Source organism: Microplitis demolitor, chromosome 1 (genome assembly GCF_026212275.2).
Source record: "Microplitis demolitor isolate Queensland-Clemson2020A chromosome 1, iyMicDemo2.1a, whole genome shotgun sequence".
Lineage (NCBI taxonomy): Eukaryota > Metazoa > Arthropoda > Insecta > Hymenoptera > Braconidae > Microplitis > Microplitis demolitor.
In genome coordinates, this window is record NC_068545.1 from 23,388,641 (window position 1) to 23,412,337 (window position 23,697).

The 23,697-nt window shown below is 29.8% G+C and overlaps 1 protein-coding gene across 3 annotated transcripts; it reads left to right on the forward strand.

The window, feature by feature from the left end:
- Positions 1 to 2,254: 2,254 nt before the first annotated feature.
- On the forward strand, positions 2,255 to 23,223 carry LOC103580051 (uncharacterized). 3 transcript variants are annotated; one of them, XM_008561659.2, is made up of 7 exons: positions 2,255 to 4,232; positions 4,317 to 4,564; positions 16,342 to 16,449; positions 16,534 to 16,698; positions 18,301 to 18,398; positions 20,548 to 20,704; positions 21,826 to 23,223. In XM_008561659.2, exons 2-7 carry the CDS (start codon positions 4,375 to 4,377, stop codon positions 22,062 to 22,064), a joined length of 957 nt encoding a protein of 318 aa, XP_008559881.1. In that variant the 5' UTR covers positions 2,255 to 4,232; positions 4,317 to 4,374; the 3' UTR covers positions 22,065 to 23,223. The 3 variants fall into 3 exon arrangements, with proteins under 3 accessions (XP_008559881.1, XP_008559882.1, XP_008559880.1); XM_008561660.2 differs by having other exon boundaries at positions 2,255 to 3,332; positions 3,395 to 4,564; XM_008561658.2 differs by having other exon boundaries at positions 2,255 to 4,564.
- Positions 23,224 to 23,697: the final 474 nt, after the last annotated feature.

The window sequence follows — 23,697 nt, forward strand, 5'->3', positions numbered from 1 at the left end:
AGTCTCGAAATTTATTACTTCTGTCTTCCTTGACTACGTGCCATGAATTATTATTTTTTTTTACATATATATATGCATTAATATACATCATGGATCTATGTATGTTAATTCGCATCTATGTGTGGATGAGTTAAATATGAATCAGCAATAACTGGACTCGGTAAATCCTGCTGATCTACGATCCAAGACTAGTTTGTGAAAAATGCCTACGAGAGATAAAATAATAATAAATAATTGAAAATATAAGTTGGCAAGAGATAGGAGGAAGAGAAACATGGACAAGTTGGCGTTTAGCTGAGAGGTCACGGCAGGTTCGACGACTTGCTTTCGTTCGTGCATGCAGCGAACAAATCAACCGGCAAAAGTCTTGTCATTTACAGACGACACTAAACATATACTTTGTTACTTTGCATTCAATATCCACTATTTCATTTTTTTTTTTTTTTTTTAAAGAACAAAGAAAAATTACCCGTCTTTCAGTACAAAGAAACGGATTTTTTAGTTTTTTTTTCATACAAGACTTTACTTATATAAATAAAGTATTCCTTGGGTTATTATTTTCTGATATTCGATGACAGCATTCTGAATAAGTACAATAAATTTATTATTTTTTCAGAGTGCACTTTTACAGGTAAAAAAATTAAAAAAAATTAAATGTCGCTTTTTACGTATCTGTAATCCAGGTTTTTATATTTTTAACTTTTTAGTTTTGCAGTCACAAGATTTTTACGACGTAACGGTGACTCGGTAATGAAGATAAAAAAATTCACATGACAATCGTACGACACAATAGTATACCGTAGGCGTATGGTCTTCAGTATATCTACACATGCCATAAGTTTACTTGCATGTCACATATCGACGCATGCATGTACAATTATTCACTCATTTTCAAGTCTACTTTTCCAATTTTCCCAGTATTTAAAATAAAAATTGACGGACAAATGCATACTCACGCGATAATTGGGCTAAGGACATTTTTATATATTTTCTAGTTTACTATTAAATTCCTCAAGGTTTCTTTTGAATTTTTTAATCAAGTCACCCATGAGTGAAAAATTTTTAACGTTATTTCAATTTACAGAATGTCGATAGCGTGTCAAATAAAATAAATGAGGTGAAATTAAAAATTTAGTGGATTGAGTGAGAGTATAAAATGTCTATGATCAATCTCGAGCACGTATCATCAGAGCAATTTACTCGGTACGCCACTCAAGTGTTGCTTTAAAGTAAATTACGAGGAGTACTCTTATAAACTACTAATACAATTTATTTTATAAATGTCAGTTCTTAATATTATTATTTATCTAATTCCATCAAATTCAATCCTTCAACAAAAAAAAAAAAAAAAAAAAAAAAAAAAAGTAAATAAATAAATAAAACACATGCTACTGATTGCTCATTAAACGCTCTAATTATTTAGAATAAAATAAGTAATTTTCCGCCCATAATTTTTTTTTACCATTTTTTTGCTGACTTTGTTTACCAAAAAAAAAAAAAAAAAAAAACTAGTACCGTAATGGCTGTGATAATCCGCGGAAAAGGGTATAAATAATCCGAGCTATCAGTTTTTATTTTCATCTTGATATTCGTGCAGCAAAGATGCGAGTTATGGTATGCGTTGCGTAAGAGACGGTTATGAGAGGACAGGAGGACGCTAGTAACCTTGAAAACTCGTCGTAAAATATTGCGTGTACACATATGTATCTATATAAATATGTACATGGTACCAATACTCATGCTCATACTTGTATACATGTATGTAAATTTACGATATGAGACAACATACAACTTGCCTCTCTATTCCCTTCACTCAACACACATCAGTGACCCTGTGTTACTAAACACTAATTCTATTTCATAAATGTTTTTTTTCAATGTATTTTTCAAACCCAGATTTTTAATCTGATCGTGACGTCACGTTGATTGTTCATTGACATGAAATCTAAATGTCAGTGGACGAAATCAATTTTTTTTCTATTAGAAATTTAATTACTACGCAGAAAAATAATTTTTTTTTTTATGATAAAAAATTGATAATTTTTTTTGGAGTAAAGAATAAAATGAATTGATAATAAATAGTCAGATAAGTTGTGATATGTAAAGATAAATTGTAAACTAGTGTAATGTATGTAGAATAAAGAAGTATAAAGAAGTAAAGGTGTGTAGTACTATACGAGAGAGCGAGAAAGTTTGCTACGTTACGAGTAGCTGAGTATGAGTACGAGTATGAGTATGAGTTTGGCCGCGGCGGAGTTAAGTGCTGTGGAAGAGACCGCTCGTCAGTGTGCCTTAACGCGCAGACTCGCGAACACGCGTCTCCGATTCCAAATTTACCTTTTTACATTGCGCGCAGGTACAAACATTATCATAATACATATACTTTTTTTATTTCATTTTACACCGAATAACACCGCCGCTACTACCCCTCTCCTACCGAACAAGTGTTTGTAATTATTGTAATTTAAATCTTAATCCGTCCGTATTGTCTATTTCTCCAATTTTCGATGCTGATAAGTCGTCAATTTTTAAAAATAACTGTGTCAAATTTAAAATCAATCAAGCAGTGACGTGAATTTCAATAGCAATGTGATATGTTTTTATTTATTAGCAAAATTTAAAAATGTTTATTACCCATAACAAGTGATTTAAATAATAATAGTGTTTGTTATCGATGGGTCTGTTGGCCAGGTATAAATAAAAAGTAAAAGTAAAAATAATAAAATAAGTTTTTGGTCGAAGAATGAGAAATAGATGCAAGTTGTAACTAAGGATAGAGAAGTTGTGATCAATAACCTGGGTACATACACTGTACATATTTGTACGATACTGCATACGTCGCTAAATGTATGTATTATATGTCTATGTGTATATATATAATAAAGAGTAGGAGGCGAAGGAGGTGAGGAAGAAACGGGCGAAGGGAAATTGTGAGGAAGGAAGGCGCGTACGACTCCTGTATAATATTTTATCTCTCTCGCGATTTGGTCTTTCGTATCGGGCTTACCTGCACGACCTACATACCACAATATATATGTTGTTGGTGTAGTATATTTTATACTGTATGTGTATATGTAGACAAGTTGAGTTGTTATGCCGGTAAAAAGGACGAAGCCGAGTCTCACGGGGTAAACAAGGGATGAGGCAGGAATGAGAAAGCAGTAAAATTTTTACAACTTGTTATTGTACGACTACAGATCTTCGATTGAGAATCCTGGACCATGAGAGTCAATGGAGAGTTCGGAGGGATTTTTTTTTATGACTGGAGATTCATAAGGACGAAGATGTGTGTAGAGAGGATAATCGGTAATAGAAACCGATAGTTTATTTAGGTGTGTTGGATACTGAGGTGGCTGATGATTGCTGACAATGATCAGGGATTCTGTTGTTTCAGGAAGTCTGGATGTGAAAGTTAAGATTGTGGATTGAGTGAAGATAAATGGTAAGGACCGTCCCGGAAGATAGTACTGAAAAGAAGTTACCGGTACACCAAGTTGAATTATTTTTAGCAAGTTACCTGGCTGTTAAGCTAAACCGGTTTTTGTATATTGTATATCCTGGAGAACGAGAATAAAAAGAAATAGAAGAAGAAGAAGAAGAGTCTGCGGATATCTTCGAGGGCTCATGTGTTAGATCCTCAAAAAGGATATTAGGAATCGCTGGAGGACCCACAGACAGAACTCTTTTTGTTTTGATCGTTAAAATCGAAAGTCCGTAAAAATTCCTACCATAGTCTGAGTAGACATAGAGAAGAAGGCGAGAGAGAATGATAAATAATTTTCGATAATCAGTAGCTTGATTTTTCAAGTAAAAGAGGCTCTGTGATAACGCAGGAATTTATGTGCGTCAGGTGGTTTATGAAATGTTTTTATCGCTTGTACAACTGAGTAAATAGGAAGTACACTCACTCATATGTTACTTTTGATAGACATTTTAAATTTATCTGTGCGTTATTCGCCGTAAGCTAAATTTTATAATGACAATGGTATTGTCCGATAAGAAATATTGAAAAATATCCAATAGATATACTGAAATATAAAGTAACAATATTGCCAGATAGTTATACTCTGAAGACAGTCGATACAGGTCTTGGTAATAGTATTTATTATATGGTGTAATGGAAGATTGCGGTGCCCGTTGGCGAGGTCGGTAAAGAGAAAGTTTTCTATTTTGATCTTTACTAGACATCAGGCTGCCAACCACTGGTTTTTAATGCAGCAAATAATCAACTGGTTTGTTAAAGGCCACTATTAATTATTTACTAATGAATTAATAAATATTTAAATAAAAATAAATAGAGTAAATATTATTGTAAGATTGGAGTCTTGTAAAGAGAGATAAAGACAGAAATAATTGAGGACAACGGTATGAAGAATGGCGGATACGAGAAACCGTCAAGGTGTGCGCGGGATCGCTGCCACTACGACCGATCCCAGAAGAGGAAAACATCGCGCGTTGGCAGCTCGTGGGGCCGCGGGTGCTCTGGTCCTGGGTATTCTCGCGGTTGTCTTGCAATCTGCGGCAACGGCAACTCCGACGTGGGGCTACTTCACCAGTCCTGACCGTGAGTTGCTTTTTTTATTCTTCAATCTTATTATTTATTTATTTATTTATTTATTATTATTGTTATTAACCAGCTGGGATCCAGCCCGTTAGAAATGACTTGACATTTAAATCAAATTTATTCTCGTTAAGGCTATGAGTCGCATATTTATTTTAGAAAACAACAGACAATTATTTTATCTGGATGTTGATATTGACCTTTATGACGTCCGACGATAAATATGTTATTGTTATGATTTTCTTTTTAATTTAAGTCAGCGATCTCTGGTATTATCAACTTTTCTTTTTTTTCTGCAATTGTTGCAAGGACGTGATTTTATTCTACTTTAGCAATTGCGTAATTTAAAATGCAAGATGATTAATTGTGTAATGAGTTATGAGTTAAATAAGTCTTAGAAATTTTTATTTTATGACGAAAATTTAATTATATTTAAAACAAGGTCAGACTGATTACTTTTCATTGTCTATTTATTTTGTATTAAAATTTCAATTTTATCTTATCGGATAATTTGAGGTTTTTAATTAAATTAAAATTAAATTTCGTTAGCATGAAAGTTTGTTTGGCTTTAGACGCATTTTTCCCGCTAATTTTAAATTTTAAAAATTCCTCTGGTTGAAGTATTAATATAAAAAAATTTTCCGCATTTTTAGAGAATGAAATTTTTTTTTTAAATTCTGTATTGCGGGTAAAGTGGTCGGTGGTAAAAATAGTATCGATAATAAAACACAAGCGAAGCCTTGGACTTTTTTATTCATAAAAATATAAATTAACTTGAAACTACAGACGGACATAGAATAGAATTTATCAGTACAATAAATTAAATGAATTGAATAAAATAAAAATAATAATAATTCTATTATGTATTATTATTATTATTATTATTATTATTATTATTATTATTATTATTATTATTATTATTATTATTATTATTATTATTATTACTATTTGTTTTTTGACGTCAGTGGTATTAACAAAAAGAAACGATTCTTTGTTGCGGTAAAAAAAGTTCGCGTTCACCTAAACCAGAAACATTGACGAGACGATTTTTATCATATCATGCCCCACAAGAGATACATATATTAAACATGAAAACAAAAATGAAAAAAAAACACCGGAAATAACGTTTGACCTACTTAGCGGTCTGCTTTTTTTATCGTTATTACACCGTGAGTTTACTTAATTAATTTTCTTATACATTTACGACAAACTATTATATTTATATTTTTATATTTATGTGTATAATCCATTATTATTATTATTATTATTATTATTTTTGCTATTTTTATTACGCTATTATAGCTGTAGGATGTTATGAAGATCCCTGATGGGTGATTCAGTCGCCACCATCGTGATCATCTTTCCCTTTTCCTTATATTTCTTATTTTCTAGATTTTATTATATTTCTCAACGATACTTTGTCGTCATCCCATGAGATATCTATACATGTCATCTATTTTTTTTCCTCATCATATTTTATTTTAATAATCCATTATTTTTTTTTTTTAAATTTATTTTCTTGCAAAAATTGTCAAATTTAAAAATATAAATAAATATAGTAAATAATTTAAAAAATGAAAATTATTAAAAATGCACTTATTAATTTCAAAATTTTGCAAATGTGCATTTTTTAAAAATTTTATTTTATTAATTATTTACTCAACTTATTAATAATTTTAATTTTGTCCAATTACTGCTTTATTCACACTCATATGTTAAACTATAAATAAATATAGTAAATAATTAAAAAAAAAATATTTATAAAAAATGCACTTATTAATTTCAAAATTTTGTAAATGCGCATTTTTTCAAAATTTTATTTTATTCATTATTTACTCCACTTATTAATAATCTAAAATTTTTCTAATGTCTGCTACACTCACACTCATAATTTTTATTATAAAAAAATAGAAAAATTTTGTGACTTATTTTCAAAAATCAAATTTGGTATTAATAAATAAATTTCTCAATAAAAAAAAAAATATTAGTAATAATTTTACATTTAATTATAATTGATAATTAAATAAATTTTTTCTTTACTTCAATATTCCACGAATGAGCTAAAGAAAAATGATGACTAAGTTCGAAAAAATACATAGTCATGAATAAATTATTCATGTGTCATACAAGAACAATACTTTCTATTATATATAGTACAAAAAATATTTTTTTTATCGTCAACAAATTATCCTTCTATCAATGAGTAAATAGTTATTTATAAATTTATTTATTTATACTATAGTATACAGAATTTATTAAACTTGAGACAGTAGACTCCAGATAGTCAAGTAGACGGTGAAGCAGACAGTGAAGTAAAATAAATAAAATAAAAAAATTTCATTGACTGCAGGTATTTTACTACCTGGTGTTTTACGAGTGAAAAGAGTAAAATAATGTCTTAGGTAATAAGTCCGGGTGTTGTAGTTGTATGAGAGAAGTAAGTAGATGGTCTAACAGGTGTTGCGAGGTGTACTGTTACGCATCCACAGTTAACGGGGCTTCCTACACTCCACTCTCTGTGTACGAAAGCTGAATTAAATATAATTGATTACTCTGAGCGGTGGCGAAAAGAGCAAATAAATATCATACCCGAGGAAAAGCAAAAGGAAAAGAAAAATACTGATAAAAAGATGTAATGACCCAATAAATACATTCTTTTTTATTTCCTTATGTTGCTGTCCTCATGGTTATGTTGCTGTGGAGGCGGGTGTACAGTTCTATTTATTACTATTCAGCTGATTAACGCTAATTAGTATCTTTACTCATTAGAGCTCTTCAAAAAAAAATAATTATTATTTTTAAATACTTTTTTAATTACCCCAGGTAAAAAAATTTAAATTATTTGAAAAATTTCGAATTGCTGGTCGAAAAGTTACCGAAAAAGGCCCAGGTCATATATTACAAGGCCGAAAATTTTCTAGGCCGACAATTAGGACTAAAACTGCCCGAAAATAAAAAACTTTCAAAGTTCTATGGTTTTATTTAAAATTTTCTGCTTAATTATTAAGAATAACAAAATTTCGGTGGGTTTTCAGCGAAATTTCGGCTTTTCCAATAAAATTTTAACGTTTTCAGAGTAATTTCAGTGAGTTTTAGCCTTTTCGGTAAAAAATTCTACCCAAAATCAATTGTTAAAAATGTACTATTGTTTTAATTAAAATATAATTATAATTCAGATTAAATTAGCGACAGAAATATATATTCAAATCAGATAAAATGAAAGTTATACAGTAATGCTGTACAGGTAATTCAAGTATTCTCATGTTACACTCATCGTCCCACGACCAAAAACACATTTGCGGTGTGTTGGTTCACATGTGAATTATAAAGAATAATAAAAAGAATAAAAAATATAAAAACCCAGAGAGAGATAGAGAGTACCGCTATACACGCAGGGCCAACGAGTTGTCGAGAGTCCGTGATGTGAGTGCAACGGCCTTTTGGGAATACTTATACAAATATACTGTACATATAATACAGCACGTCTTACGTCTATACAAACAAAATATATCTGCAGATTTACACTCGTAGACACATTCTGTCCCCGTCAGCGAAACATAACCTAACGAATAGAATAACATATAATTCAATAGTCAAAAGAATATTTTTCACCTGTAGCTTTATTGTATATTTACCTGAATGCAAGTAAGTGTTGGTAAGCTGTAGCCGGAAGTGGTTTAGCCGATTCGCGATAAGATAGTCTGTTTATTATTTGAAATCTTCATTGTTAATTAATTATTTAACAATTGCTTCGTTTATTTTTATTGCGTCGTTAGTTTTTATTTTATTATGTATTATTAAAATATGTAACTATGTATTGTTGCTTGTGTTACTTCACCTGCATTGTGTTGTTTGATTGCATTGCACGCGTCATCAATCGAACATTCCTCGGTTTGCATTCTTTCACACAGATGTTTACTGCATACAAATTATATGAGACTTTATTATATTTATACAAGTTTTTTAAATTTCATATGTAGAAAAATATCAGACCTTGAAGCCTCAGTCGACACCTGGTCCTTTGTGCCCGAGAAAAAAATTTTATCATCAGCTATTCAGTTTTTTCCTAAAAAAAAAAAATAAAAGAATTAATTGTCGCGAGAGTCCGAGACCGGGACTCGAACCTGGGTCGCTTGGGTTACTTGGGTCGCGCGACGAGCACTCGGTCGCGTAATAAAACTTATGTTAAACTTCCCTTTCTATTCTGACTGGAGAATGTTAATCGGTTAATTACATAAGAGGCTCGTAGTATTGAAGGAATTTTCAGTTTCCCAGGGTCTTGCAGCAGCATCATCTTGTCTTTTATATAAAAGAGATCGTGCAAAGGTGCAAGGAAGTTGTAACAAACGAGGTAAAGTTGAGGTAAGGCCGGGTAAGAGGATGTTGCTCAGAGCTTGCCTCGGTCGGGTAAAATGCGTCAGGGTCAATAATAGTATCAAGGATATTACGCTCGAGGATAATTATCCTGCTAGACGTGAGCTTAACTAGAAATGCAGTCAACGGTGAAGGAGAGGATCTTGAAGCCTCTGTAACAAGTTTCAGAGCATAGACACCGTGAAATCATTTATATTACCCGGTCTGTATCATCTCGCAGTCCAATCAATTTCCTGTAAACGTAAACATATATTTAATAACATAATATTTCAAATCATCAAATTTGTTATATATTACTTACAATTTTACTGCCGTAAATACTTTCTGCCTTATAATTTATATCATTAAATAAATTAAATAAATATATTTACGAGTGTTTGAAACTGATACCTGCTTTTAAATAATTGTATTACTTTTGTATTTAATTTCAAATTTATTTAATCTGTAATTAGACGTTTAATCGGCTAATGTATAACGGTATTCATTAAGACCTCTGGACTATTCTGGTCTAATTATCCCAGTTTACTCTTCATTTGTTATTCGATCTTGAGATTTTTTTTCTGGATTGTCGCCTGCATGCATCCTCTGTTCTCTGTCCCCTTTTACTTCTCTTGTTGCGATAACTACTTTGTTTAATTACAAACTCTACTAATTACCCTGACTTTGATCATCAATTTATCTATTCTATTTTTTATGTTGAAACTATTATTATCAGTAGTTTATTTTTTTCCCAATTAAAACATTTTTTTTTAAGTGATTAAGAAGACTAATCTCGGTAATAAAAAGAACCTGGAAAAAATGAGCTATTAAGTAGAATTTTTTTCTCCATAATGTTTAGTTATGGAGTCGGGGGATGGGAGAAGAAGATAAAAAATGGAACTAGACATTATTTAAAAATTCTTTTTTACTCTTGACAATTTTCTGTTGTGACCATGGACTAAAAAATGAGAAATTGGATTTGAAAGTTATTGTTATAAATAAAAGTAATGAATAGAGAAGATTTTTGCCTTAATTTTGAAATGAGTAGTTCAAATTTTTGATATTACGGGGAAAATATCGGTCTTGGCAAAAAAGTTTTCAAACAAAAGTTGTAGGAAATTTAATTTTATTAAAAAAATGTCTCTTGTGATTTTTTTATACGACCAATACTTTCACCGTAATTTAAAAATTAAGATTCATAATGAATGATTCAAAAGTTGGTTAATTATGAAAATCTTAATTTTTAAATTACAGCTTTCTTATTCGCCCTAAGAAAAAATCATAAGAGATATTTTTTTTAGAAAATTGAATTTCCTACAACTTTTGTTTGAAAACTTTTTTAATACGACCAATATTTTCACCGTAATTCACAAATTAAGATTCATAATGAATGATTCAAAAATTGGTTAATTATGAAAATCTTAATTTTTAAATTACAGCTTTCTTATTCGCCCTAAGAAAAAATCATAAGAGATATTTTTTTTAGAAAATTAAATTTCCTACAACTTTTGTTTAAAAACTTTTTTAATACGACCAATATTTTCACCGTAATTCAAAAATTAAGATTCATAATAAATGACTCAAAAATAGGTTAATTATAAAAATCTTGATTACAAAACGACTTGTCTGATACTTCTGAGGCCTTCGAACATCCAACAGACGTCCCAATTGTGGCCAGGATGGTCCTCTAAAACTTTCTATAGAAAATCGATCGAAAATCTAGACCCAGGTCTCAGTATCGGTGAAAAAATTTTTCTCCTTTCATATTCGAGTCAAAAAAATGAACTTTAGCCAAAATAAAGTTAACAAAGTCAAAATGTAGATAAAAAAAATAATAGCAGTCGTAAATTAGGTCAAAAAAGTCAAATTATTAAAGAAAGTAAAATCAAGTTATTTTTCATACTCAAATATACAACTCTTGCGCTTGACATTTACCAATTACATACAATAGCTGCATATAATTAAATCTTGGTAGCATGGATGATAATAATAATCTCGAGGAAGTTAAAGTGAAGCTACTGTGTGAGTCAAGTTTACAGGTCAAAGTAGTAGATATCTCACGGGCAATAATAAAACCCGTGAGAAAATTCATAATTTCATAATGAAAATAAGTAAAACAAAACCGGAACTAGAATGTTGTCTATAAAGATAGTAAATGCCACGATGAATTCACCCGTCAGCTATTGTACATACCGCGAGATTGTTTATATTTTTCAATTATCATTTTCATTATATATTTCTGAGAGATATGAGAGTGTAGCTTATTAATATTTTTAAAAATGAAATTATAAAAAATTTCAAATAACAGTAATTTAAAAATATTTTTAAAAGCCTATTATTTAACTATTATTCGAATTAAACTCGTAAATTGTTTTATATTTCGCAAGACCTGTGTATATAAATATAGCAAGTAAGAGAGGCTTGCGTGTTTAATTTATCTGTAATGTCAGAGTATGCCAGCAGGATGTCATGTCGATAATAGCTCTCATTTAACATAGATCAGGTCCATTTTAAAATGACCCGCTCGTTAGACCGTTTACTACTGGCTAGCTCTCGCTCTAAGCACATTTTATTTTCATTATTATCTAATAACAATAATCATTTATTCAAAAACAAATAACCCATAAATTCCATCTTCTTTTATTAACTTTTTACCTCCAACGTCCCGACACTAACCAATTTATCTGCTCTAATGTCCATTTAAAATTAGCGGAACACAATTTAATTTTAAAAAAATAACTGTTAACTCTCCGTTAACCAGATGGTTAATTTTTACACAGCTACCAGTTTTTAAAAAAGCTGCTTACGTTTAGAAAATTTACGAGGGAATGCTCCAATAATTTGAATTTTTAAATCTTGTGGGTCATCATTAAAACCCGCCCACTGAGACGTCAAATTACTTTCGTTTGGGCCAATTTTTTTCCGGGACTTAAATAAATAAATAAATGAAAGTTTGAGAGAAGAAAAAAATTTTTTTATAAAAAATGAGTGAATAATTTGTAATAAGAAAATGCCTATAGGTAAAATCCTATGGGATAAATTACTCTGTCCAGTTGATATATACGCTCTAGTGAGTTTGTGTTCCGGGTGGTGTCCACCGGAAGCACTGTCGGCTCACCTCTATACATTATAAATAAATACTCGTCTTTTATAAATCCCATTTCTATTCTTTTTTAAAACCATCCCTTTTTAACCGCAAATATAAATATATATTCCCATTACTAAATCACGGTTTCGTTTTCATCAATGAAAATTTTTTATTTATTATGTAATGATCAGCAAAACCAATCCCAGCTGATGATTATTATTATGGGCGAATATCCATTCCAGATCTTTACTTTGTTGGCATTTTTAATCGGCGTAAAAAATTTATTAAATAATAAATTTAAAAATATTTTTTTTATTTTCTGAGCCGATTGAGTGGCAAGAGCTGAGGAAGAAATAACAATAAAAAAAAATAGTTACTGCAAGAGCACAGACGTTGCACTTGATCTCACTCGAATGAGCAATAAAATAAAAGTATAAAATAAAAAGGTTCTCCATTACTTGCATTAGAATGAATTGCCGAGCGCTTAAAACCAAGTACTCGGGCTCTCACGGTTATCGATACAATTACCACCACATTTTACGATTTATGTTTGTATATATTTATATATACCGACTATGAATAGAGCTGTGTTGTAACTGACAAGTATGATAAAATTTATAATATCTAGACGCGTAATAACCATATAGTACACATAACATATAAATATACATTCAACCATATATTTAAATCCCAAGACACAAGACCTTGTATCGTACTTTCATTTACCTACAAAATTTATATTATTTTCAGTTTTTTTTCGCTTAGTCATGCTCACAACCATAAAAAATATATTTTATTTCATTTATTGTCAGTTTTATTCAACGAAAAAGTTAATTTTTCATTTTGTGTCAGCACGGGTAAAAATATTTGAACGAAATCACGCTGAAATTATATACTCTTATTGGAAAAGGACTAAATTTCACCGAAATTACACCAAAAACGTAAAATTCTACTGGAAAAGGCTGGAAGTCAGCCGAAAACACACAAAAATTTTATTATTCTTCACAAATAGCCGAAATTACACCAAAATCGTAGAATTCTTATGGAATAGGCTGAAAACACGTCGAAATCATACATTTTTATTGAAAGAGGCCTGCATTTGACCAAAATCACACCAAACCTGTAGAATTCTATTGGAAAAGGTCGGAGGTCAGCTGGAAACACACAAAAATTTCATTACTCTTAATTAATAGGCCGAAATCACACCAGAGTCGTAGAATTCTAACGGAAAAGGCTGAAAACACGTCGAAATTATACAATTTCATTGAAAAAAGCCTGATTTCGACCGAAATCATAGCAAAACCGTAGAATTCGATTGGAAAAGGCTGAAAATACGTTGAAATTTTATTATTCTTAATAAACAGGCTGAAAATCAGCTGATAAATTGAGTCAGCCTTTTTTCGGTCATATTATTTTTTCTTTAAATAAAATTCTAGAAATCGTAAAAATTTCAAGCAATACAGAACCGAAAATTTGTAAGTTTTCGGGCGTTTTTAGGCCTGAATTCCATAGTCAGCTGAATTTCGGCCTTATGTTCACTACTAGAGCCTTTTCCCAGCCACTTTTCAGCCGAAAAAAAATTTTACTACTATTTCGACTTGAAATTTTTTCACCTGACTTCCCAACTCATAACAAATGATTACCTTCATTCCCTTTATTAATTTTCATTGAAAATGCAAAATTACAAATACTAATAATACCCAATAGCCACACACATCGTAATTTAAAAAGTAAACAGTAATTTAAAAAATTGCGCGCAGTAATTACTATTGACTCACATCTAAAATATTTTTTCCATTAATTATTTCGTCTTTTAAAATCAATATATTTATACAACATCTACCGTCATGTTATTAAGTATCAGCGGGTATTTATATTGAATACTAGAATAAGCACATCATGTTCTACCTATAACGCAATCGTCATACGATATGTACACATTTAGGTCATCGCGTCCAATCTATCTAACGTACAACCATCACTGAATTGTAGTTAATAATTATTGGTCAATCTCTATATAATATGTTTTTATTTACACCATACCTCACCTCGCCTTTTGTTAACATCATCCGCATTGCCGACTTTTTTTCATTAATAATTATTTATTAATTACAGCACAATAGTTTATTTTCTAAAGCCTCTGCTGCCTCTTTTTTATTAATTTTTTTTTTTTTTTCTACTGAATGGTTCTATAAAATATAATGAAATAAAATGTGAATTGAATGGTTGGGTAGGATCTATTTGATACACTGGTGGGTTTCCGTCTTACGGTAAATATTCTATAAAATGTTGGCGGTGAATAAAAAAAAATATATATATATATAAGACGGATGGTAGGTCTTGAGTTTTAAAATAATGAGTAATATATCTGTAACAGTTCGTTGACCCCAAGTTCGCGGTCGATTATCCGTAGCAATCGATTTGATCAATGGTCAATCGAGTTACCTTTACTCTGTAGGCATTCCACCTTGCGCTTTTTTAAATCAACTCTTTATATTATTTTTATCCGGGGCTCGAGCTGAGGCATTATTCTCCAATCTGTTTCTTTTCCTCGGCTTGTACTTGCATTGTGCCCATTGTCTTTTATTTTTGTTCCGGGTCTTATTTCCTTGCAGGAACCTTGATAAGAAAATTAACCAATAAATAGTACGCAGGTCATTAAACTGATCGATAAGAATTATTTTATTTTTTATTATCGAGTTTGAGGCGGGAAATTTAAAAAGAAAATAAAATTATTTTTTTTTTTTTATTGATAATTTATTTTATCGATTACTTGAATTTATTTAAGATTATCGCCGGGTAAATAGACGTTATATAACCTGATAAATATGAATATTGAACACGTGTAGTTGTAAATATGGCAATTTATATTCCTTGTTAAAATGGGTACAGGCTAAATAAGATGGGAAATGTTGCACAGGCGGTAAACATAAACGTGACTATCATTCTTTTTATGCTGTCTTTTGAATTTAATGATCATATATAAACCTATTTTGAATATATTTTATCCATATATATGTGTAGACTATTTTTATTTAAACTTATTTTATAGCATTTTACTTTTACGCAGCAGTGTATTGAAAAATAAAAAAGTTTGATTCTGTAAATTTGCTTGAAATTTTTTATTTGAGTATCTTGGGTTGTAGGTGATTTATGTGACATGTATTCGAAACTTGAGTGTGAAGATGTCTGCGCAATTTACCACCGGAAACGTCTTTCAATTGGATTGATCCATTTGTGAAAATTCGTTTTCCTGATTTCCTTCGCAGATTGCTATTCAACTTTTATTTAAAATTAAATCTTTTCGAGAAAACTTACAATCACGTATCGAAAAAAAAAAATACTTTTTTATTTAATTAATTAAATTTAATGATAAAAATTTGCAATCAATAAACTCCGTGTTGTAAAAAAAAAATTCTGTCTCGATTTTTTAAATTTGAAATGGAACTAATTTCGATACGAATTTAAAAATTAGTAATTAAATTTTTTTTGATTAGGGTATGAAAGCTTACGATAGTTGCAGTAATCAAGGATCCAAAAGTCAGATCAGGGCTTAAAAAATTTGATATGAATATTAATTATTTATAAAATATGATATATTTATGAAAGTATCAGTATGCACGATAAATAAAATCAAAAGACAGAATCGATCATCGTGAGAGAAGATAAAAATAAATTGAAATCTCGATCGAGTACGAATATCATATTACACTATCTATGTTCTACCGAGTGATTCAATTCGGCTTAAGTTATAAAGTGTAACTTGGAAATGTAGACCGAGCGAATGAATTACTACCTCAATGAACTTGATCGAATGACTTTAAATTAAACTTTATCGATCGGTTTTACTCAAGTGTTACGTGCACTCGCACGAGACATTCAAACTAAGCTCATATATAATATATTAAATCGGGCGATAATCAAATTCCCTGTGGAACTCTAGTCGTAATCAGCTTGCATTTAAAAACCCATGTAATAATTTAAAAATTTTAATTTTTATCGAGCTTTGGTCAATAGTTTGGCTGCCAACTGGGTCGTCTCGATGCAAATTTAGTCAACTAGACACTCAGTCTTACAATTGCACCTAAATTTAGTACTGGTGCACATAAATTGTAATCCAGTTCTGAAATATATGACATTTATTAAAATGTAAATTTTTTTTTTAATATAATCTGTGGAAAAAAACCGAGAGCTCACATGACACATTGATTACTTTTTTTCTATGACTAGTAATTTTTTTTTAATTATACATACAAGTATTTCTCAAGATATTTATAGACATGATATTTATATTTTAATAAATTAGAATTTTTATTGCACAGTATAATTTTTTTTGCAGCTGGAATATCTGCGGAAAAAGGATACTTCGGACCTTGGAGACAATGCAAACTGTTACTTTATAACCGGGAAAGATGCGGCACTGGCGTATCCAGATTTCAGCCAGTCAGTAAGTTTGAAATAATAATTTAAAATAAAAAATAATTTTAATTGCAAATAAAATTACTTAGTAATATATAAATTAATCGTTTAGTGGTGGTCTGGGTCGCTGGAATCGCAGCGGCAATAGCATCTGGACTCCTTGCAATTTTAGTATTACTGGCAGTACTCCAGCTAGCCATGGCCTCTTCGGCGAAGCGAATGGTAATCTCATACAGCACAGCCTTGATCGGCAAAGTTGCACTTGGCACACTGGCCAGTAAGTATTTTTTTTTTTTTTTACTTTTTAAATCATTAAAATATAACGTCACGGAGAAATTATTCTTGTTTGAACTTCTATGGTGTCATGGTAAAGCCGGGTCATGTTGGCCAGCTAATAGAAATTCAAATAAACAGAAAAAAAAATTTTTTTGGCGCGAAAAATATTTACTCGTCTCAAAAACATTTTTACTTGTTCGCATACATTTTTTGCAAGTGGCCAAAGTGGGTCAGTTTTACTATGACACTATAGCATTTGAATGTCAATCATATTAATTTCTGAGCCACTTTACGAATAACAAATAAATAAATATCGTACTCTTGTAAATAAAAATATTATAAAATAAAATTTAAGCATTTTGTCAAATGTCCCAACAAATCATCAGCGGAGCTTGAAACAATTTTGTAATGTCAAGTCATTAATTTTAATATACAAGCCGAAGCAATCATGAAAATCGTTCCTGCGTAATAATTTTATTGCTGAGAAATCTTGAGAGCGGAAATGATGGATTGTTGAGAGCTTAAATAATAAGTACGAGGAAATCCCCACGAAAACAAGAATTAAGAAAGACTAGAAGCCTTGTACTTTTTTTTTTTTTTTTTTTCATAGAATGGCTCATATTTGGTATTAGTATTATTTGACCAGAAACACACAGGAAATAGTAATATATCAAATTTCTTATCATATATATATTATTACATATGTAAGTTTATATAGTTCTCTGGTAATTACATTTAAGATTTTTTTTTCTTCATGTTTACTTTCAAATTCTCGCGGTAAAAATTAAAAATGTTTTTTGTATAAAAGAAAGTTATTCTCTAATTTTTTTTTATAATTTATAATTGCTTGAAATTTATCAGAGACCAATTTTTGTTTTTAAAAATGTTTCATAATTAAAAAAAAATTTCTAAATATAGAAATTTATCATGAGAATTTTTTTGTTTTTACATAAAGACTAATAATAAATTTTGACAGATTTCCGACAGATTTTTTGATAGACTTTTCATCAAGATGACTAATGGATGACTGAAAACTGACAAATAACCAATTTCAAGTATTCAAAATTTACAAGCATGAATATCATTGGACTTGTAAGCTTTAGGTGAACTTTCAGCCACCACTGCCCATCTTACGGCTTTGAATTCCATTTTAAAACCACGAAAAAAAATTAACAGAAAAAATAAAAATTCTAGTTACGGCTGCCTAATGATAAAAAATTTAAATTTCCATTTTTACCTCAAACGTTTTTCACAGAGCTAAAAAATATCTTTGATACTTACAAAATAAAACAGAATATAAATTACCTTAAGTGAAAATATATGAGTACTTTAAAGTAATTGTTAAGCTTCTTTCTAGCTCTATTATAGTTCCGCTCAGGATTTGCTGGCATTAAAATTTTTTTTCTGTTTACCAGCTCGTAAAATAAATCCTTTTTAAGGCTAACGGGCAATGCCTCTTCCTCCTTGTGCTCGATTAATATCAAAGGCTACTATTTAAGTCTCATTGCGTCATTGACGAATAAAATTTCATTGTGCGATAGCCGGACATTAATTCGCTAATTTATTACAGAACAAATAATAACATAAGTATTTATTTTCACAGCTTGTTTGTCGATAGTTGCTGCGAGTTTATTTGCAATGCAGACTGATGACCGAGCCAATAGTTATATTATTACACGTGGAGAAGCTTTTTATATGCAGGTAATTTAAATGTTAAGAAGTTTTAATATTTTATTAATATTTATTGCTCATTTCAATACTTATTTAATTACAAAAGAAAGTTTTTTCAATTTTAAAATCGATTTCATTGTTATTGTATTTTTTTTATCAGTCTACTGGCGAAGTGGGCGACTCGCGTATTGTGAATAATAATTGTAAATAAAAGCTTCAAGTTTAAATAATTTTTTTAATTTACATAACACTGGGCGACAATGGCAATTTATTTAAAAGGAAAAAAAGTGTTTAGTTTTTTTTAAAAATTTTTTTCCTGCTATCTTAAGTGATTGGCTGTAAGTGAAAGAGACTTTCACGAGCGTGAAAATTTCTCAACGAGAATTACTTAAACAATTAGCGGCAAGGATGTTAATGATGAGCTAATGACTCGGGTTTGAATTTTAACACTCAGACGTAGTTGTAACTTTAATTTAAAATTTACAAACTCCCTGACATTTTCTCATTTTAACACCTTTCTGTTAAATCGTGACAAGTGTGCGGTAATTGGGTCAAAAAGTTTCATCAATTTTTATCTTACATCAGAAATTTTTTTTAAATTTATTGAAAATTAATTTTTTATTTTTTTTTAATTAATCAGACAAACACACTTGTTTAATCATTAAGTTTTTGAAATAATAATTACTGAAATAATAATTTAATTGAAAATATTTTTTATTTTAGTTTCCAATTACGTCCATTACAAGTTTATTTTCTTTAAAATTATTTTATGAACAAATAACATTTTTTTATTGAAATTTACTTTTTTTTAAAAATACACAGAAAACAATTTTTTTTGGCGCCAAAAATTTTGTAATTTTGAAGTTAGTAGACAATTAATAATTTATGGAATTTTTTTTTCAACAATAAATTAAAAAAAAAAAAAAATATGCACATAAAAAATTTTCAAAACTTTATGTGCAATTTTTCAAAATTGAACCAAATGATTAAAAAAAAAATAAACTAAAAATATGCACATGTAGGAAATTAAAAAAACTACACGCGCAATTTTTTCGAATATTTTTTTTTTATGATTTACTGTTTTAGAAAAAAATTCAAAAATTTTATTATTATTTTTATTCGCTCTAAGAAATTTTGTTAATTATGAATTGAAAACCGAAATTTTTTTTCGAACCAGAATACATTTTTTCGCGCCAAGAAATCGGTTTTTTTCTGTATAGTACGTAATAGTGCACGTACTAAAATAACATTAAGTATCTATAGATTACTGACAGTATGGATAGCATTAGTTTTGCGTAATTTCCGTTTCGCGGATGGTTTACTACGCAGAAGCAAGGTCTTACATGGTCATGGAGTAAGAGAGCTTAGAGTATAAAAAATAATAATAATAATTATAAATCCATTATTAATTATAATAATGGAGTAGTGGGCGTAGATATGAAAGACTGAATAAAATCTTCGTAAAGCCTCTGAGCAGAGGTTTAATGTAACACCTGGGGGACACTTGCGGATGTTAACGATTCGCAGGTGTCTTTGGTTCTTTCGCGATTAGTATGAGAGACGTATATCGAGTAAACGTTAGTCAACAGACTTTTAAAACAATCAGCGACCCCGTTTTAGCTTCAGTCGTCTTTTGAGCTCTTGCAGGAGTTGACTTTTTCAGCAAAAAACTTTATTGCTTGGCCATTAGATTCTCAAATAAATTTCCTTATGCAAATTCATCTAATTGTACACTCGTTCTCCAGGGTTAGATTTTATTTTTATTATTATTATATTAAATAATGAAGTTGTCATGAACACAAGAACGCGTAATTTGTTGAAAGAGGCTAAAGATGAAGTGAAAATGGAACGACGGAAACAAAAACGTGGAAAGGTATTTTATTGTTTTTAGTAAATTAAATAATAATTATTTATTTTATAAAATATGAAAATTTATCACCATCAGACCAAGTAAATTTTAGTGATAAAAAAAAAAATAGTAAATTATTTTTTTCCGCCAATAAAATAATTCTTACTCGGGAAGATTAAATTTATTTTTTTAACCCGGTGAGATTTGTTCGGGTGTAAAAAATACCAGCAGTCAATGGGGATGAAAAGTAAAGTGTTGCTATTAAATTTACACACCAGCACTTTTTATTTGTTTTTTTACTCCTGTTATTTATCAGAACTTTTGTTTCAGTTGGGCGCAATAGTACTGAATTTCGGCGTCCTTATATCCTCTATTTACGAGGGTATTTATGCCAGGAGAGGAGGAGATCCAACCAAGATACGGGATGTTATTGATGTACGTTCTACGACAATAAATAATCCCGGGTACAGAGAAAATTCCACCAATGGTATGATTCAGATAATTATTTACTAATTATATTATAGCCGAGATAAGGTAATTGTGATGCGAATGCCGTGTAGCGGTGATTCATTGTTCGGGTTATCAAGCGGAGCTTCAGCAAAATTAAAAAAATATCAATCAAGTGATAGTATTAGGAACAAGCAATTGCTTTAGATACTGAGTGCACGAGAGAAATGTCAAGTCTTGTATGACGGAGTGTATAGGGAGTCTGGTAAATTGCCATGTCTCCGTGAATTTACCCGAGTTGCACACATACCTAAAGCGGTGCATGAATGAGATTGCACTCTGGAAGCTTTCAGAAACAATTTACCTCAAACAATATTGTTTATGTTTGTAATACATTTTTTTACTTTTACTCCTCAGCTCTTCGCTGATGATTTAATTTAAATTACTTTTATGTCAATAGATATTTTTGAGTTACGAAATAACGCACCGGAAAAATGCGTGTAATTAAATTTTTTTTTGAGCGACTGAAATTTGCTCGAACCAAAAACTTGTAATTTTTCCCAGTTCTGTAATTTTATAGAAAAAAAAAAAAAATGACCGAAAGTAGACCGACTTAATTTATTAGATAATTTTTGGCTTATTTGGTAAGAATAATTAAATTCTCGTGACTTTTGACCTTTTCTAAAGACATTCTATGGTTTCAGTGGGATTTCGGTCTATTTGTTTCAGATTAATAATTTTAGCGACTTTTCAGATAACTTTTGACCTTTTCCAATAAAATTCTACGACTTAGGCGGGATGTTGGCCTATTGTTTGTAAATAACAAAATTTTGGCGCCTTTTCAAATGACTTTTGACCTTTTCCAATAAAATTATACGGCTTTAATCTGATTTCGGTCTATAGGCTGTAAGAATAATTAAATTTCGGCGACTTTTCGGATGATTTTCGGGCTTTTCTAATAAAATTCTATGACTTTAGTGTGATTTCGGCCTGTTTATTGAAACTTGTGAAATTTCGGCGTTTTCGGGCAAAAATTTTTACTAGAATTACATGCGATTTTTCTGGTAACAAAATTAGGATTGTAAAATTTTTAATTTAAAAATTTTCATATAAATACTTGAGGTTGATGTTAATTAATAATAATAAAATTAAAAATTAAAGGAATTTCAATGACTGATGCAAGTGGAAAACCTTATGTCGGTGGTGCCAATAATGGATCGATGGTGTCAGTAACGACTTCCGGAAGTGTCGGAAGTGCAGCATCACCACTACGTAGTTCACTAAAAAAGCCAAAACCTCTGGGGATCCAGAACCCTGGTTTCTCAACCCACAGCCCGACTCTGTCAAGAAACGGCTCCCAGAAAAAAGTACGGATACAAACACATTCAACAGAAGTCTAGGGATACATATATACATATTTAAACTTCTAATTCTAATTAGAAAAGTAATTTCAAACTTATTTTAATTAGCGCTTAATTGTAATTGAGAATTGCAATTATAAGTAATCAAATGTGTTGTGATAGATATGACTGCACGATTTTTAAAAAACATGTGCACTTTTATGTTATGCGATTTAAATTCTCCCAGCGTCGGAGGATTTCTACGAGCGAGAATGAGGATAGAAAGGGAGCATGATAAAACTAAATATGATATTGTAATTTAAGTTGAATATATTAATTTATATATTCCGTCCAGCCCTTCGTCGGCAGCTAACCGTTAAACGGTATAAAACAGAGATATTTATATACATTTATATATTTATATAAATATATATTTTTTAGTGATTCTCTTAATATATTAAAATATATAAATATAAATAGAGATTAATTATTATTGAATTTTAAATATTTACCGCCACGTTGACAAACGTGTGTAGTGTTCAATGCACAAGTCGTTCATTTTTAATTTTATCATTTAGTAGAAGCTTTCTAAGATATATTTTATAGCGGTCATTAAGTCATTACTGTAAAATTTATTGATTATCTATTATTTGTTTTTTGTTACAAAACTTTATCATTAAAGTTGCTCTGTCCGATTATTCACCAGTACTATTTTTTTTTTATTTCTATTGGAAATAGAGCAGGTCTCATTTTTTTTATTTTTGTAAAAACAAAACTCAAATATTTTGAATTTGTTATTATTTTTTTTTGTTTAATTATAAATGAGTCATTAAATTAAAAAGACTAAATTATTTAAGTATTCGTTACTCGCAGACGCCATTTTATGTAAGTCGGCCATCTTGTGCACGTCAGCTGCGCAAGTTTCTGCAACTAAATTACGAATTTTCGAGTACTTTAAATTTTTTAAAATGAATGTTTGTAATGAAAATCTTCTTGGAGAATTAGTGTGAGTACTCTGAGTCCTGTAATTAAATAAAATGTCAAAATTATTTAAAAATTAAAATATAAGGCATCGAGTAACAGTGTTCGTACTGGAAAAAAATAGTGAGCACTTACCTGTAATGTGATCATAAAATTCGTCCATTATAATAAATAATAATTATAAAAATATGTATAGAATGTTTTATTATAAATAAATATTTTATTTGTTTCGCTTTAATTAACCGGGCAATTAAAATATATTAATTAATGTAACGCACTTATCCGTCCCTATACTTGTAATTTGTACATAAGCCCAATCAAATCGCGTAATAATATATCAATTATATATATCGACATATAAATGTATATGATTTATTATTTTTTTCTTCACAGATTTCCGAAAGTTAAATAAAAACGGTAATTTTTACCGTAAACTCATCGACGGCTGTTCTTTAGGTCACTAAATATTTAAAAATCATTTGTATGGTGCATGATTTCGATGTAAATCGATGTAGCAAATCAATACTAAAAAAATTAAACGTAGCATTTAAATAAATTATATAACACAAAGATTTACGAAACATGAAATCGACTGAGAAAATTGTTAATTTAATAAAAAATAAAAAGCCTTTAATTTTTTTGTAAAAAATTAATTATTTTTATTTATTACACATTTTATTAAAAATCGATAGATATAATAATATATAATATA